This window comes from Ylistrum balloti, unplaced genomic scaffold, assembly GCF_031769215.1.
Source record: "Ylistrum balloti isolate Yb309-2 unplaced genomic scaffold, AGI_CSIRO_Ybal_v1 Utg371686, whole genome shotgun sequence".
Classification (NCBI taxonomy): Eukaryota; Metazoa; Mollusca; class Bivalvia; order Pectinida; family Pectinidae; genus Ylistrum; species Ylistrum balloti.
In genome coordinates, this window is record NW_026782852.1 from 117,005 (window position 1) to 137,044 (window position 20,040).

General features: G+C 35.5%; 1 protein-coding gene across 1 annotated transcript in view; it reads left to right on the forward strand.

The window, feature by feature from the left end:
* The window catches only part of LOC132563356 (alpha-1,3-mannosyl-glycoprotein 4-beta-N-acetylglucosaminyltransferase C-like), a 32,733-nt gene extending 13,067 nt beyond the window's left edge, over nucleotides 1-19,666 (forward strand). The window contains exons 2-4 of the mRNA XM_060228117.1: nucleotides 11,892-11,971; nucleotides 15,523-15,604; nucleotides 16,967-19,666. Of these exons, the coding sequence (XP_060084100.1) occupies nucleotides 11,892-11,971; nucleotides 15,523-15,604; nucleotides 16,967-18,147 (1,343 nt within the window). The 3' untranslated portion in view covers nucleotides 18,148-19,666. The remainder of the gene's footprint in view (nucleotides 1-11,891; nucleotides 11,972-15,522; nucleotides 15,605-16,966) is intronic.
* The last annotated feature ends 374 nt before the right edge of the window (nucleotides 19,667-20,040 follow it).

The window sequence follows — 20,040 nt, forward strand, 5'->3', positions numbered from 1 at the left end:
GACGCGGTCACTTCAAAACTAATTATAAGACTAGGATTCAGGTATGTTGTGCGACATCTGCAAGAAATGCTTTCAAGGAAATTGCTATTTGACCTTTCTAGGGTTCCTAGGGGAAGATCCGTGGTATGGGGTTAGATAATAGGAAAGATGGTTTCTGTTAATCACAAGTTAAGACCATAGCTAGACCATCCTGTGATGATTTGGTTTTCCTTTGGTAGAGCATTTTACCATGGTTACCTGAATATCCTGCCTCCCACACATTGTACACTGAAATCATTTCATCCTTCTATAATGAGACACGTCTCAAAATTCTTGCTGTTCAAGGGACGATTAATCGAAAAATTAAACAAAAATCGTTTGTATATCAATTAAAAGTAACAGTTTATTACAAATTCTATCATGCCTTTGTTCTTTCCAACAATACAGAATTGCCTCTGTACACACAGTCTCAAACACTCAGTACAAATAGGCAATATATCAGAGTAAAAAAACATTAAAAGTCGTTTGAGTTTCTGAACGGCGCTGTATGAATATAATGTGTGATTTCATCTTACATCAGATAACATCCACACAGATAAAAAGTTATTAAATTCGCAAAATGAAAATTCATTTTTAAACATGGCATTTATAGTAGTTTATGTTGTTTTTGAGAAAAGCAATCGAAAACATTGTTTTCTTTTATTCATAAGAACGAAAAGAAAAAAAAAGATTTTTTTTTTCTAAAAATTAACACCAGTTGTTCACAATGACTTCAGACTATATTTTAAGTAAGCATACCCTTGCATATATTTTCATAGACTAAGCAATAACAGTTGCGCGTGCGTGACACACAACAATAGACTTGTTTCAATAGGTCACGGTAACACAGGTAAAATTAACAATTAACAATCTACATGAATATGTAATTATACTTTGGCCGAGATCTATAAATAGAACTATTCGGAACTGTTTGATGTCAGTGCTGATAAGTCGGTTTTATATCACACCTGCATGCATACGTAAATCCTACGCAATCTTGATTAACAAGAACTATTTTTGTCTACATGCTATCTGTGCGATTTTGATAATCCATTTTACTTTTTTCTGTTAACTCTTACTTAGGGAAAAGATATTTTCTAAGTGTTTGTATGATCTTTGAAATTCTTTATTTGTGTGTATTGTTTGTTTCAAGTGTTTTATCCATTTGTTTGTGTTTCAAGAATCTAAGTGATGGTGAAGCTGTTTGTGTTTTCATGCAATGTGAAAATTCTGATAGTGCAGGATTTGAATGTCAATCTTTTTATGATATTTTTTCCTTCATTTTAAACATTTCCATACTGTCCTGATAACAAGCATATTACTATTTGCGGTCTAGACGGTCACATGACTTACGGTATTAATCTGACCTCTGTAATCAGATATGTGACTCGATATCAGTACCCAGTGAAAGTATTTATGTAAGCTTATACATGCATGATGTGGTTATAAAAGAATGCGATAACGATAAATTTCAGCAGATGCAAAAGCTTCATCTTACAAAATGGCATGCAGTAAAATACGCGCTAGAATGATTTGTTACATAATGGATGTGCCCTATATTCAATGACAATATGCGATATTGAAATAGTAGGTTGCCAGCGCAAACGCCTTTCTGTTACCAAAATAGAAGTTTAATCAAAGGCTGTTACAAGTTTTAAAAAATATAAACTTAAAATATAAAAGCATCTTGATTTGCAAAGTTTCCCAATCTCCTCCCCTATTCCCGGTTCAGGTTCGATAGCATGCTATTGAGACAACACTTACACGGGTTGCAAAAAAAAAGGCTAGAACACAACCTTTCGGAATATCAATGCGCCAGCACAATATAGTCCACAGAATAGCCGTTATCATTAATGTGGTGAATGCATATATCTTATAAAAGATTTTCTGTATGTTGAATTAATTATTATTGTCATCTATAAACCATATATACAATGTAAATATGATATGGCGTCACCTGATATGAAGTTCGATGGGCCTAGCAGACGACACATGAGCTGAAGCTGTATACGTTTCGATTCAAAGCTTCCCCTCCCATTTTCAGACACTTGCCATTATTGTAGTATTGAATTACATAACACGAGGGTCAACCTCTTAAAATTGATTTACGATACACTTAATTCTGTGCAAGGCCTGTCTAGCGTAATACACGTACGTGTTATCTATAGTGTTTAGAGACGTACCATAGTAATGACCAATTAAATGTTGAAAATGTTATACAGAAAATATACAAGACATAAAAACGCATTTTTTACATATTTACTCACAATACTATACTCTTGGATTTATATGTTGAACAGAAAAATTGCGTGATAAGTATTACACCGGAGGTGTACGGATTTTTAAGCCGACTAGTCCTATTGGTATCATAGTGTTTCGTGGAGATGTAAAAGCTATTTCCATTGGTTAAGAATTACACACCTCAGTATACAGCATGGTTTCACTGTTTGTGTCCGCCAGACAACGTAATTTCAAATTTATTGGGGTAAATCATAAATACTACTGTTTCCATGATTTGAAAAAAAACTATACATAGCCCAATTCCCCTGACCCCCACCCACATGGTAAAGTCATGCAACCAAAGGTTATAAATAAGGTCAAGGTCAAACCATTTTGAACTATTTTGATTGGCGTCAAATTTCAAAACATTGAAACTCTTTTATCTGGTAGATGTTTCGTACATTTTCATCAATACAGTTGTAGCGAAGCCTTTGGAGGTTCACTCATTTAGGTATTGTGTGTCACAATTTAACACATTTTATGTGTGCCTACATAATTGAATATATTTACGAGCAGTAACGTCTAGTGTGCATCTTCTGTCTAATAGTTTTTACCTTGACTAGTGAAAGACCAGCAGAGCTAGTACAATGGTCCATTGACTCGCGTCTGCCATCTTTTCTTCACCTTACAGTTAGGTTTTATTTCTTCTTTCTCTAAAATGCGACAACAAATAGAAAGATAATCGACATCAACTCATATCTTGCCCCTATTTCTGTAATTGTTGTTAATAAGTTACAAATGTTATGCGACTGAACAAAATGTGAATTTCTACTTTACATTATAAACAATGCGACGCCAAACTAAAACCCCTTCAACGTTGTGTAACGGGTTTGACTTCAAAAGGACTTGGATTTACGTTATCAGAAATTGAAATAAGAATGAAAATATCTTTTATTAAAAAACTTTAATGAACGTTTGTACAATAAGATTTATATTTACATCACCAGTATTGTCAAACATGGTGTCCTTTCAGAATGGAGTTAATTAGATATCAATTTCATCCTTTTATGCTGTTTGTGATCGTGTGTTTACTCGTTTCCTTTTTTGTTTACCCCCTTATTTGTGTGCCAAGTCTGATTTGCTTCAAACCTTTATATGTATATGTCTGCAGCATTCAGCTCCGTATCATGCGATAGAAAATACACATTTTAATGAAATCAGGACAAATCTAGAAACAAAAAGTTAATATAGTATATGCTATACTACTGAGATAGCTACTGGAAGTTGCTAGGTTCCGGGGATGGAAAAAGGAAAATATGTTTCTAATTATTTCAAAACAAATTGTAAAGACTGAATTATTATATAGCTACAAACTACTCATTACAGAAACATAGGGACTACAACTAGAGCGAAATGTGGTTACAAATGTACTTTTTATTCTTATCGTTCAATGTCTAAAGGAGTATTTTATTTCATAAGATTTTTGAGTTTGAAATCCATGATGTAATGACCTTAAATGGTCTATTACAACATATCATAGAAAATTTAATTCTCTACATGGAAACAGGAGGGATTGCCATATCTCGCTCATGTTTTAAAAAGGCATGGACAAAAGAGCTTATTTCAAGTATTCAAGATTCAGACAGCACACGGAAGAAACATTTATAAGTGTATGAAATAACAAAAAAGTCTGGGAAATGAAAGAGAGAAAAAAACAAGATCAAAATTTATCCGGGTAGATGAGTGAGAAACAACATTCAGTTAGTTAGAATCCCCAAATTTTATCGATAACATATTGACTTAAATAGAAAAGGAAGACAGGAAGGACATGCATGAGCAGGCGAAATTCTTAGATATTCAACCGGTTTTGTTCTGATTGTGCTGAACATGTAGAGAGCGGGGGATGGGACTTGAAAAACTTTACAGATGAGCAAAGTACTGCATAACATACTAACAGAAACAGAAATATTTCTCGCATTAAAAAATATATGAAATATATGAAAAAAAAATCAATTTTCTGGGTCTGGTTGATATGCTAGGCCTGAATATTAAATATTGCATTGTAAATGCTTTAGATTGTGGCTATGGCCTTGGGCAAATGTTTATAAATAGGAGACAAGGTATCACCAGTAATATTTCTAAAAGTGATAAATTATGATAATTAAAAAATCTGGAGACCAGTTACCTTGTTGAATGAAGCATTTAAACTTGTTTCTACCTGCATAGCAAATAAATTGAAAAAATAGGTTTTATTATTTCTGAAGCACAGACAGGTTATATTAATGGTATATATATTGAACGAAATACCAGGTTTAAATACGACTTAATTGATATTGATTTGCACAATATTCCATGCCTAATGATACATATTTACTTTGCAAAAGCATTTGATTTATTGGCCATCCCATTAAAAAGTTATAACAATTTTCAACTTTGCACACCGTATAAAACTGTAGATTCAAGTCCTTATGAATAATATTTCCTTTGTATTGAAAGGGGTTGCCGCCAGGGAGACCCAATGTCTCCTTATTTGTTTTATTCGTTGCTGAAATTTCAGACATTATGGTAAAAAACAATGAAGGCATCAAATGAATAATATTAGGAAAACTAACCACAAACGCTCGCAATTCGGAGACGACTAATCTTTTATCCTAGGTGGAACCAGAAACTTCTTTGATAAGGCACTTAGAATTCTAGATAATTTTGCCAAAATTTCTAGATTAAAAGTTCATGGTGAAAAAAGTAAATTGATATGGATATTTTGTAAGAATTTAAGCAGTGATGTTTACCATCATCGATGGAAAATTAATGGGATAAAACTTAATGTGGTCTGTGAGATGAGCGGGTCAAATAGGGAAAATTGGGTAAATCCTTGTACAATTCTTTTTCCTTTGAACAAATGCTAAGACTGTCCCTATTTCGTCTAAAGCTTCGTCTGGTAAAGAGGGAACCGATTCTGTATAGATGGTTGGTCTGGGGTCCCCTGGTGTGAAGGGGCGGGGCCAAATATTGGAAATAGAGCCGATTCTCTAAAATCCTTCTTCTGTAGAAATGATCGGATTTTGTCACAACTGGTCTAAAAATACTTAGGTGAAGGGGATTCAATTTTGTATAAACGGTGGGTCTCGGCCCCCTGCAGCGGAAGGGGCGGAACCAAATGTTTGAAGCAATCCTTGCTTCTCCTGAAGAGATGCAAGGATTATATCCCAATTTAGTCTGAAGCATGCTTAGGTCAAGCAAATGGGAAACGGGTTTGTATAGATAGTGGGTCTCTGAATAGGGGAAAAATTTCTTTAAATCCTTCTTTTGTAGGAATGCCTGGATTCTGTCCAAATTCGGTTTGAAGTATCCTTTATTGCAGGGGAATTTTGTATAAATAGGAAAAATAGAGCAAATTCTCAAAAAGCCTTCTGTAGTGATACCGGGATTACTTCGGTCTGAAATGTTCTTGGATGGAAGGTAGTCGATTTTGAAAGGTGTGTCTCGGGTCTCTAGGGTGAAAGTGGACTCAATACGGGAAAATATAGGAGAAATGTAGCACATTATTTAAAATTCTTCTGTATGAATGTCAGGAAACTGTCCTAATTTTTTCTGGAGCATGTTTAGATGAAAGGGGACCCCTAGGAGCTGGATAGACTTGTCCCATTAGTGGATTCATACCTAACTCTCTGAAATCTTTGTGTCGTAGAAATTACGGTATTTTGTCCAAATTTTGTAAAGGCAGGGCCAAAAGGGAACAACCTTTAGAATGTTTTTCATACTTTTGTCTGGATAAAGCAAACCTTGGAGAGCGATGCAGGCTCTATGAACATCCTGGTTTTTTTCTTGTTCTAATTTGGGAACGTGACATGGCTTTCTTGAATTAACCAGACTTTACATGGCGGGCGTTATCTATTAAGTAGAAACTTTCCATGAGATAATTCACAAGACTCCAATATCTTCATGTCATCTGAAGCATTTTAATGCTTGGAACTTAAACGTTTATTTGAAATCTCAATATTTTATCATGCGATGTCAGTGTTAGTTTGGTGCTCATTACTGTTTACTAATTTTCCATACGAGATACTGTTTATGTACATTATGTTTACGTTCTCAGTCAAACGAGATGTGAGCGAATGACGTAAAACACAAAATTTTTACAAAGTGGGAAAAACGTGTAAATGCATAATGATTATGATTAATGATATACAAGACATTTGTGTTCATGTCAAGATACACAGAGATATGAACAGGTTATGTATTTATACGCTCTCTATTGAGGCGCTAGGTACACAGTGATCATCCCTGGTGGAATCAATAAGTGTCCTTGTGTCCATGTTATGAGATATTGAAATTCATATCTTATTTTGTACATGGTAAACTAAAAGTGATTTCATTAAGTGTTCAGCAAAAGAGTTTGACTGGATTACACACCTACACTGGTAGTTTTCATTGATAATCTTATAGTTAATAAATATGTTGGAGTATCAAATATTGAATTATTTTCCTGTATTTTTTCAACACAACTTTGTGAAACTCCATATTTATCGATTTGATGCCGTTTCGTGGGCGTGTCCCTAAACGAAATATTTCCGTGATATTATTGCCCAAATTTCAAATGCTATGTACTCATTTACGTTTTCACAATAAGTTTTGAGTAAGCTTGCATTAAAGAAAAAAATATATATCATGAATCAGTTGTACATCATTTTTCCAACATCATGACACATTTTTTAAGATATGGCGTTTTCTCTCCTTTTCGTCGAATTGATATAAAGACACACAATGTAATGGCTTTTGTTCGCTTGCCCTATTTTTGTTCCCACATTCCGACATTTCGTCTCTTGCCCAAATCCTAATTACAACAAAATGCGGTTTTTATTACTTAACCCTTCCGAATTAGAATTAATAATTCAGTGTCTATAGCATAGCTGTCATGAAACCATCTGTTGGGCGTTGAATGTAGCAGTCTTGCGAAGACATTGAATTCCATTGGTTCCTTGATCTGTGTCTATAAAACAGTAGAGGAATGTCCTGATAATTGCTGTTTGATTATATTCTATTTGTATCTTCGGACACACCATATCTTATTCTGTATGAACATTGATATTCTGTACCAATTCCATCTACATCAGGAATCGATATTCTCGAGTGATAAAACACTGTCTTGGAAATATCCACCTCAATTTATATCGCTATAAAGGTCGGTTTTAAAGTTTTTTATGGGTTTGTATTTTTTTCTGTTGTATTATTTCATAGCAGACCGATACAAAATGGTCGTGTAGGGTTGTAACAGGACAAAATGATAAACTCAGCTGTCTAAAACAGTTAGGTATTAGAGGAAATTGTTCTATGACTTTTGAAAGCTTTTAGAAGTAGGGGCTATGATATCATACTTGGTAGAGATTCAGACAACAAAAATAACCCCGGGCAAAGGTCCCATGTGTGTGATTCGATCCGTATGTAATATCTCTGGCAGAATGTGTGTTTCATTATGATGGGATCTCGTACCGTTCACTGGATGACATGCGACAAGACTATGAACGAATGATCTTTGAGACTGACACCAGCTCGTACATTTATTTGTACAGGATGACACCACTTGAAAATAACTTGTTGTTAAACACATTAAATATACATGTATCAGTATATACTATGTTTATATAAGCATGCGATAACTTGGGTTAGGATATTTGGCAACTCCAGGGCACTGTCATAGTTACATCATATTAAAATTCCATGCCCTGGACATTGTCGTACGAGATCCATTTCACAGGTAATTGATTATCGAACCCTTACTGTTCATTCAGGCTGAAAGGGGTCGCGGTGGTCGAGTGGTTAAGGAATCTGACTGTCTTTATCGTTAGTCCTCCACCTTTTGGTCGCGGTTCGAGGCTTACATGAGACCGCAGCCAGGTATTAGCCACAGGTCGAGGGTTTTCTCCGTGACCACAAGCTTTCCTCGAGAATCCAAACCTGACACGCCCTTAAATGACCCTGTATGTTACTAGGATGTAAAGCAACAATTAACTAGACCAAACCAATTAAGATGAAAGTTATATTAACTGTTTAATTTGGAGATGTGGTGTTGGTCGTGTTCGTTTATAGTGTTTCATACCAAAACAGAAAAACCTCGAAATCAGCATTCTTGCATCACGAAATTAACTTATATTATTCTGGATTTTCTGTAATTCTCATAAAGAATGTGTAATCCATGTTTTTAATAAGAAATAAGATCTATTTAAATATTGTGGTTTGATGAAATGTGCATGTTGGCCTGATCATCTAATAAAATAAAGACCGATAATAGCCAGAAATATTTATCAAGTAATATTTTAACATGATGGAGATAGAGATTTCATGGTCTGTAGTATTTGTTTAAGGGGAACATGACTTTGTGTTAAATCCTTAAGAAATGCACAAATCCACCCGTGTAAATTGTTTTTGTTTATAAGAAACACTGCTTTTCTTCCTTGATTAGCATGTTGTTGCAGAGTTCCTCACAATACTTGCCACTATCAAAAAGTGACTCACGACTTTCTGTCAACAGCACGTTGTGTCAATAGTTACAATGGGGTATGTCTTGGTTGTTTATGACTAGGCAAATGGACATCAATAGCGTTAAGGTTAATCTGTGCATACTTTTCTTTTTCTAGTACCAAAGGGCAGCTCCTGAAAGATTTAATCATGATTAGCGTCCTAGGCAGATATAGATCGATACAGGCTGTAATATATATCTTACCAACGTGATATGCATTTTATACATGTATTGTGGGAGGCGAGGGACAGCTGACGAGTGAAGTAGCTAGAAGTGATACTTTAAGTTAAGTAGAAACGGCTTGTTTAGTTATATATTATTCATGATATCGAACGGTATCGCCGTATTTGAACCATCTGTTCCACCTCTAGACTAGGTGTGTCTGTATTTACATCTGTCTGATCCCTAAATAACAGATAATTATCAATCATTACACCGCAGAGCGTGTGTATATTAATTACAATTTTTATTGAGAAAAAAAAAAGGAAGAAAAAAAACCTTTAACGTTAAGTATAGTTAAATTCTATATTCAATATCGGTGATAGTGGCAAGATATTGCAGAAATATAAGTAAGGATGTCAACGATGATTGTATAAAAGATTTATATGTACTATCAACGATGATTGTACAAAAGATTTACATGTACTATCAACGATGATTGTACAAAAGATTTACATGTATTATTAACGATGATTGTACAAGAGACATAAATGTACAAGTGGTTTCTTTCAATGCAAATTTGGAATTAGATCGTCTAGAATAGAGAGAAATAAGTCAGTGATGTTTTACCATACAGTTGTTTCATCCTCCCAAGTACTCGTCAGTGATGCCACATCATACAGCTGTTTTGTCCTCCTAGTACTCGTCAGTGATGCCACATCATACAGCTGTTTTGTCCTCCTAGTACTCGTCAGTGATGCCACATCATACAGCTGTTTTGTCCTCCTAGTACTCGTCAGTGATGCCACATCATACAGCTGTTTTGTCCTCCTAGTACTCGTCAGTGATGCCACATCATACAGCTGTTTTGTCCTCCTAGTACTCGTCAGTGATGCCACATCATACAGCTGTTTTGTCCTCCTAGTACTCGTCAGTGATGCCACATCATACAGCTGTTTCATCCTCCTAGTACTCGTCATTGATGCCACATCATACAGCTGTTTTGTCCTCCTAGTACTCGTCAGTGATGCCACATCATACAGCTGTTTTGTCCTTCTAGTACTTGGCAGTAATGCTACATCATACAGCTGTTTCATCCTCCTAGTACTCGTCAGTGATGCTACATCATACAGCTGTTTTGTCCTCCTAGTACTCGTCAGTGATGCCACATCATACAGCTGTTTCAACCTCCTAGTACTCGTCAGTGGTGCTATATCATACAGCTGTTTCAACCTCGCAAGTACTCGTGAGTGATGCTACATCATACTGCTGTTTCAACATCCTAGTACTCGTCAGTGATGCTACATCATACAGTTGTTTCCTGCTAGTACTCGACAGTGATGCCACATCATACAGCTGTTTCAACCTCCTAGTACTCGTCAGTGATGCTACATCATACAGCTGTTTTGTCCTCCTAGTACTCGTCAGTGATGCCACATCATACAGCTGTTTCAACCTCGCAAGTACTCGTGAGTGATGCTACATCATACTGCTGTTTCAACCTCCTAGTACTCGTCAGTGATGCTACATCATACAGTTGTTTCCTGCTAGGACTCGTCAGTGATGCTACATCATACAGCTGTTTTGTCCTTCTAGGACTCGTCAGTGATGCTACATCATACAGCTGTTTCGTCCTTCTAGGACTCGTCAGTGATGCCACATCATACAGCTGTTTCAACCTCGCAAGTACTCGTGAGTGATGCTACATCATACTGCTGTTTCAACCTCCTAGTACTCGTCGGTGATGCTACATCATACAGTTGTTTCCTGCTAGGACTCGTCAGTGATGCTACATCATACAGCTGTTTTGTCCTTCTAGGACTCGTCAGTGATGCTACATCATACAGCTGTTTCATCCTCCTAGTACTCGTCAGTGATTCTACATCATACAACTGTTCTAGTATTCGTTTTTGATACTAAAAATGAAAATTTAAAGTGATTGAAGGAAATTTCAAATGTAATCTAAAAAAGAACGTGTTAGCGTCTTTTGCTTTGATGATAAATCTTTCGAAAGAAAAATGTGATATTGACAAAGTTACGTTACTGTCTGACATTTTAGTAAGCATCGTACACAATGACTTTCATTTCACACAAAGATATAAATTATTTCCAAGTAGCATGGTAAAGGCGATCAGTAAATTTCCCCATGGTCCTTATGGTCAGTAATCCTTCCTCTAAACCCTGTGTTGTGTTTTAAATCTATCACGGAGATCGTGGTACTTTTTATCAAGTCAAAAATTATCATTTATTTAAACACAGACAAGCATATATATCATTCATTATCAGAAACGTCAGATATACATTTGGTGCACGTGTAATATTTCATCGTAAATGCTATGATTCGTGATCGTAAAGAAATCTGTTTTTCCATTGTTGTATTAGTTTTGCCAATGTGATATTACTGTACCTTAATGTTTACATATAATTGTTTAATTTTTTTTTTATTTTATTTTAAAGTTGTTCGTGTTCGGGCTAGCACACGGCTATTTAATTTCGAAAATAGCAATGTGATGGTGTCCATGTATACGGACATAACAAATATATGTATTTTCTAATTTTTTAAATTTTATTTTTTTGTGATTTTTTTTAATTGATTGTGGAAGTGTTCACGGGGTGTTTGATTCCATGCTAGCCTAGCTTTAATAACCGCAAAAATAAGATAAAGCTAATAAATCCTCTACGAATTTTAACTATTTTACAGTATGAAGGATATTGATGTGTGATTTCGGTGACATGTGAAATAAAGATTTCCTTCCACAGTTATCGTTTGAATGCAGATCAAGATTTGGGCCACTTATATCCCTCACTTTATATAGCGCCAGATTTTTTATGTTTATCGATTCTAGATCGATATAAAAACGTCGATATAACGTCAGAATAATTCGGATCAAATATTTACATGCGTTTGAAAAAACAAGATATGTTACAGGTGCGAATTTTATCCTTTATGCTCAATGTTCAATTTGTTTCTTTACAGACCAGCACTACCGTGAACCACTCGGATCCAAACGCTACATCAGTGATGGGGACCCGGTCAGCCAAAGGGAACCAGTGAAGGTACTACAAATTACTGTATAGATAGTGGGTAACACTGAACAGGCGACAAAGTTGTAGTAATTTACAGAGGAGATAAAGAACGATATATATCACAGACAAGATATGTTTGAGAAACACAATGTCCCTGATAGTAAGCAATTTATGAAGGCTAAGCAAACATGAGGGCTTAGAAATTTAACTGAAAGGCATTTTCGCCAATTCATTGAAGGTGAAGGTGAACTTATGCGGTAAAATCGAGCGGAAAGTCATTAGGAATGTATGTGGTGAACAAGGATGTGTTCTAAACATAGCATTAGATATGGATTGGCATGGAGAATATGGGACAAACTCCACAAGTTAAGGAAAGCAAAATGCAATTATAGTATACATCCAAGTCCAACAAACAAAATTGGCGACTTGTTGTTTTTACCTCATTTCTTATTTTCATTTCATCATTAAAGTGTGGTAGCTCTGGCAGATATGGACAGATTTTGACATCTGACGACAATTGAGATAGCACCCACTTAAAGCAATAGAATTTGGTATAAGTAAGTTAAAGTTATTTAACGGAAATGAAGAAATAATTTTTCTCAAGTCCTGTAACTGGCGAATCCTCACAGATTTCTATCAATGTCGAAATAATACAAGATTTTACTGGTAAAAATAAACATTAAATCGCGTGAAAGATTCTTTTAATTTCATATTGGAAAAATTATGATATCAGTATGTTAACTGAAAATCGCTAAAACGAGAGCAAAACATGGAAAATTGACATTGAGATCCATGAGACAGTTCAAAATATATGTCTTCTGCTTCGTCGTTGACACCCGCCATTAAGTCTTGTTCAATGTATTTACATTATAAGTAATTCATATTCACAAATTTCTCAGCTTATCAGCTTTGTTAGAAAATACCAACATATGAACATTAACTTTTACCAAACTGATATTTAATAAAACTAGGACAAAATAGGAACAAAAGAAAGAGACTCTGTACAGAATATAGGAGAAATAAGACCAGGTGTTCCGGAAGGTTGCTCCAATAACGACACCCACGATGTTAATCTTGGTCAGTCCAAGTAAGTAATGTCACGTTCCCAATTGAGAGCAAGGGCAACAAAAACGGAACAACCAGACATACGAACGAAAATCAAACACGTCCAGCTTTATATCATTCAAAGATATATAATTTCCCAATGAGATCATTGTGATGACTGTTTTCGTCATCAACCTGCGTCTACAAAAATTCTTTTGTGAGTTTGTCCGTCAGTTGTCGACGTTTAACGCGAAAATCATGAATTGACGACGTATAAACAACATAGGTTTTGGATGCAGGTATGTTGCTATCCAGCAATGACAAAATGTCATAACCAGGGAAATTAAAATCATCGCATTTAATATACATGATGGCGTTGTCCATGGTGGTTTCGTGGTCGGAAACAATCGAGATAAGCGGCTGGTGTAATCAACAATAAATATATTCTAACTGTTTATTACATTTTTCTACCAGTAAGTAATAATATATCGGGTTATCTTTGTCCGTCAGTCCTGGATATGTGTGTTTCACATGTGTAATGTCCGTCAGTCCTGGATATGTATGTTTTACGTGTGTAATGTCCGTCATTCCTGAATATGTATGTTTCACGTGTGTAATGTCCGTCAGTCCTGAATATGTATGTTTCACGTGTGTAATGTCCGTCAGTCCTGAATATGTATGTTTCACGTGTGTAATGTCCGTCAGTCCTTGATATGTATGTTTCACTTGTGTAATGTCTGTCAGTCCTGAATATGTATGTTTCACATGTGTAATGTCCGTCATTCCTGGATATGTATGTTTCACGTGTGTAATGTCCGTCAGTCCTTGATATGTATGTTTCACATGTGTAATGTCCGTCCGTCATGGGTATGCAGATTTCATTTGTTTAATGGCCATCATTCCTGGATATGCATGTTTCACGTGTATAATGTCATTCAGTCGAGGATATGCATGCTTCACGTGTTTAATGTCCGTCAGACCTGTGTATGCATGCTTCACGTGTTTAATGTTCGTCAGTCCTTGATATGTTCATGGTCCATAACATATACCGTGTTGATAAGACTATTTGAAAGGCACATTATTGTACATATCATATTTGAAATAAATGAGTTAAGGGTTAGAGGCGTCTGTATCATCGCCGTGGAAGACAACACCTATATCTAAGTTACTACCATGCATCTCATCAGTCTCCTACATTACGGCATCCTACTGCGCTAATTAAATATTGACATTTCAATTCAGCGGGATTCCTTTAATTACCACGTGTTGCACGATTAGAAAAGTCCATGTCCTTCTGCAAGCATGCTTTCTCTCAATAGCAACAACTCGACAAAGCTTCAAACGAGTACCAGGTATTACAACACTGCCGTTCAAAAGTACCGTTATAGGAAAGCCTGGTGTTCAGTTCTGAAATGAAGTGAATATTTAAAGTCACTGAAACAATTACTGCATTAGTTAACGGTGAATGTAATTCGTACACGGTCCAGCACGACAGGTTAACGAATTAGAGGGAATCAGGAGTCAGTAACACTAGAGATCAAGAAAAAATAGTCGGAGTTTAATTTCTGTTGTTTCATACATTTGGTATTCACGTTTAGCAATGTATATTTTAGCAACTGACAAAAGGAAACACACATGTATTTACCCTGATACTTAATATTTGTAAACAAAATTTTCAAAAAAAATAGTATTAAATTCTTTAGAATTATGTACATTATGCAGGAAGTGTTTTTTTTCGTATTTTTTCCTTGTTTGAGACATTTTTTTTCTGATGGGGGAGGGGAAGTGTTTGTGGGGTTTTTTAGGCGGTGGGGGTGGGGATGTGGAATAAAGATATCAACTGAAGGTTTGAGGAATGTTTGAGAAATGAAGAATTTACCAGTTTTTATTTCATTTTTAACAATGCAACACAATTCTTAATAAGAAAACAACATATTTATAGTATTTACATATTTATGATTGAATTAACTGACAGATTCTGTCTGTGTCAGCTTATAATTTTGTAGTATTAGACTTTGTGGTCAGAAAACGCATAACAATAACCCATTATGACGCCTAGCCCACATCGGAATTTCTGGGGAGTTAATCATTAAGGATACAGGACGGGTCCACAGCTTATACGGCACTTGTTTAACTAACTTATTTTCTCTACAGAGAAGGAAAACTTTATTGATCTTCTATACTCAATAGTATTTCAATGTTACAGTGGAAGATTTTTAAGTCTTTGTGTTAAAATGACAGTCGAGCAAAATAAACTTACTTTTCTCCACGAAAGGATCACGTGATAAAGTAGCGTAGTGTGAACACTTAAATATGCAGCGAGGTCGTGCAGATTTTTATTTCGTTTTGCGATTCAGCTTACAGATAAATACATGTCCGTCAGAAACGTTTTAGTGCAAAGAAAAGACAAATAGCATATTCACATCTGTACAAACAAGCGACTGTTGAAGCCCCTCCCTGTTCGTCTGGCGTTTTATTTTTCATGTTTCATCGGTTTTACTGATAACATATATATATATATATTTTATATTGTATAGGCCCGTTTGTCAGGAATCGAATCTCTCGCCGGTGACTGGAGACAAGAGGCAACCATTTTCCCCACGGGGAACTTGACAAATCGTAAGTTTTGTATCTCGGATGTATTAAATTATGATACCACTTAAGAAACAATAGATAGCGAGATATGAATATGATCACTTTATCATATTCATTGCTTATATTGTTTTACATTCATTTGGTTACGTGTACCTTTTAAATATATATATACATATTATCGCATATTCCTTATAATTCATTAAAGTTTTATCACTGATGTAACATGTGGCTATGCTAGTTATGTCTAATATTCCTATTGTATTTTACGCACCAACGAATCAGCATAGAGACTGAAATATTACCAGTACTACAGCAATACATTTTGGTTTAAATACGTGTAACTAAAATCAGGGACAAAGAAATAGGATTTTGATCACTCTAGTAATGTATTTGTGCGTGTGTATTTTGGGTTAGATGAGAATGGGATTTTGATATGCTTTGAGAATTGGAACGAAATCCTTCAAAATTCATATTGAATGAAAATACTCCACGCGCCTTCCATTAATGTATATACGTGTTCTTGACTCATTTAGCTGTAGTTAAATTGAGGTGATTTTATTTCTGTTTTGGATCGAATACCACATACAAGTAAATGATATGACGTGCAACGCATATCATGATAAGATTAGGATTAATATTAAGTGGATTTATTCTACTAATTAAAGTTAAGAAGTTGCGGTTTCTGGAGTTCCTGAGAGAAAATACTATAGCAACCAAATTTTGTATATAGTTAGATACTAGAGAACAAAGCAAATCAGAGCAAAATTGACCATTTTGCTTAATGATCGAGAGGTACAAAATTGGTACAAAATTGGTGAAATCTGAAATTAGAAAGAACTCCTTCATAATATTTTTTCCTGTTTTTATTTTTGTCAACAATTTTCAATAAACATTGTTAATTGTACATACCGGATTTCATTTAGATTTCGCGAATACTTTATTTCGCGAACATACCTCTTCAGACATATTCGCAAATACCTGATTTCGCGAACGCTGATCTAGAAATGACTTTAAATTCGCGAATGATGAACTATGAGAGACCTTAACTCTTTAAGACTCCGATATCGGTAACCAAATCAACATAAATGCCATCAAGAGTTATTTTCGTAAAAAAAACAATTAAGAAGGTTTCGAGTTGGCGATTGACTCTCCTCGCGTGTTGACGCGAAAATAAACCCCACGCGAAATATAAATGTGTTACAGTATATCTACAAATGCTTAGTCATCTAGATGTCGCGAGACGTAATTCCGCGCAATGCCTGGTTTGTCTTTTTTTTTTTTACCTGTATATAAATAAAGAAAATATCAGTCACTTTACATCTGTATGATAATTCAACACCTCCAAACTGATGTCATATAAACAAACACTTTATCTCCTTGTTACAGGTATGTTGACGATCGGTATTCCAACAATTGAACGACAAAAAGGTTCCTACTTTTTCCAGACGTTGGAGTCTCTATTCAATTATACTACAAATGCCGAGTTAACGGATATGTACATTGTTGTCTTCCTTGCTGACTTTAATGATGAATGGAAGAAAAATATGTCCGAAACACTGAAACAGAAGTACCCAAATCATATCCAATCAGGCTTGCTACAGGTCATACAGGCACCACAAACCTTCTACCCTTCGTTAACAAATCTACAACATACCTATAACGACCCAGAAGAGAAACGAAAGTGGCGTTCAAAGCAGAACGCCGATTATGCATTTTTGTTTATGTACAGCCAGCCATTATCGACCTATTACATGCAGCTAGAAGATGACGTTTACACCGTACCTGGGTATATGCAGAGCATTAGTGATCGTATTATAAATGAGTCAGAAGGATGGGTGTGTCTGGAATTTTCGGAATTAGGATTCATAGGAAAATTGTTTCATTCTAAAGATTTGGAAAAATTAGCGAAAATGACTATATTGTTCTATGAAGAACAACCAGTAGATTTCACATACTTGTATTTCAATATATTAATGTTACAATTTCAAAGACGGATAATCCATCCGACGTTGTTTCAACATATTGGTGTACAATCATCACTTCCTGGGAAAATTCAGCCATTAAAAGACAGATTTTTTGATGTCATGAAAAAACAGCTTAATGGAGAAAATCCGCCAGCAAAAGTTTTCACAACCATAGAAACTATGCCAGAATTTCCACCAAATATGGCATATGATTCGATCGATGGTTATTTTTGGACCCACGTGGCACCTAGAAATAAAGACACTATAACAGTTGTGTTCAACACACCGCAGCATATTGACAAAGTAATTATTGATACCGGGTCGAAAGAACACCCGACTGACCGTCTAGAGCATGGCAAGCTAGAAGCCAGTCTTAGTCTGGTCGAAAAAACAGACACACACGCGGTGTGTACAAATGACATTTTTCTTGGAACATTTCAGAATGGAATGGTAAAAGTGACAGATTTAGGGAAAAAACTTGGCCCGTTTACAGTCCAATGTCTTCGTGTGACAGTGACTGAGGATCAAGCATTTTGGCTGATTGTCCGTGAGATAGCCGTGTTTACCAGTAAAACAAAAGACGTTGAAAATAAGCCTCAATAAGCCAATCGATGTCACATACATGTAGTTAGGTCATTAGTATTAATCCTCTCATGTCGTTACTTATGCTTCATCCAATTTTCATCATTGTCCTTACTGCTCTTCTATGATGTTACTTCAGTTGTCTTCATACTTTCAACTCAACCTTGTCCGAAAGGTCCGTCCACTTTTCATGAACTATTTAGTTGATTTTGACATTATTTAGTCTGAAGCATCTTTGTGGGAAGAGCACTCAATTTTGAGTAAACAGTGGGTCTCGGCCTGCAGGTTCTGAGGGAATGAGCTATAAAGTGAGATAATTTCTAATTCTTTTGAGTCTTTTTTCTTCATGTTTGTCCCAATTTGGTCTGAAGCACCCTCGTGTGGAGAGGGCTCACCTCTGTATAAACGAGGGGAGGAAGGGAACGATTCCACAGCGAATGAATGGTAGGTCAGTTAGAATCATAGAGGAAGCTATTTTAAATCTCTTTTCTCTTTAGGATAACGGTAATACTACCAAATATGGTCATGAGTATCATTAGATAAATGGGATGTAAAATAATTCTTTAAATTCACCTTCTAGGATTAATTCGCCACTATGCTTGTAATTTGAATGTTTTGAGGCGATTGCTGATATGTCCAGGTGAATGATAGAAGCTGTAGGTTCTATGGATCTCTTGTTCCTTTAATGCGATATGAACAGAACGTTTATCATTTTTTTTTTTTTAAGATTTTCTACAACAGCGTAACTCCGCCAGTCTTTATTCTTTGGCGAATTGGAATGTTTAGCAAAATGTTGTTTAATAGGTGTGTAATGAGGATTAAATTAACAAATTAACAAACAATGGACTTTGATCGCCAGTAATGATGCGCCAATATCGGATACAGTATAAAAAATACTGGCTTACCGTTTACCAGCCAATCACACTAAAGTCTTCACATTTTTTTCTGAATTTGTCGTCAAAGGGATTCACATTATTAGTACGCACCAACAACATAATCTGGAGTAAAAATACAAATATGTTTCGTACCCTACAAAACTTAACTTATACAGACAACAATCTAACCGGTAGGTGGAACTTACTCTGTCCCATCTGTGGTCTCATTAAATCTTCTTTGTATGACCATCTATTTGTCTCGATGTCCTAAGTTTCCTCATAGGGTTCTTGGTTACTAGGGTAGAGTCCCTTTTTGGCTTGCGAAGATGCGACTTTTAAAAGTGGATGTTTTACTGCTCGAGGTTTGTTGTAATACTGCGCGTTGGGCCATGATTCCGGAAGAGGTTTTAAATCTTCCTTTTGGGATATCGTTTCCTCTGCAACAAAAACACACTACTTTTCCACAGCGCCATGCTCTGTACAAGAAACATGTTATATAAGTTCATAAATGATAAGTCACAGGGAAGACTCGATATGTGTTTTTATGACTATTTCGATGACTGCAAGCGCAATCCCCACTAAAAAACATGGAACATTATGTATTCGGATTCGTTTGTATATAATGAGCTCATTAAAACTATTTAAAGTGTCTTAAACAGAATGAATTTGCCTTTGATAATGAAAATACTTTGCCTTGATCATGAAGAAATCGTGAGGGATACGAGATGTATAATTTATCAACAAATTTTGATACGTCATTTTTCTTCAGCTAAAGTACACTGATAGTAATGATCCTTCAAAAATCATTTCATGCAGTGTAAAAATGCTCTCATTGTTTCGTAATTTCTGAAAGAATGCAACATTGCAAACATGAGGATTTCCAACTCTATATTACCGATGTACACTATTTATGTGTGACGCTTTTGTACAAAAGGTATTCTGAAAAAAAGCACAGAGCTAAACTTTGAATTACAAGTTGTAGATGTATTTTCCTGAATCTTCGTGAATTGTGCATGCCTTCAAACCAGTCCCTGATTTT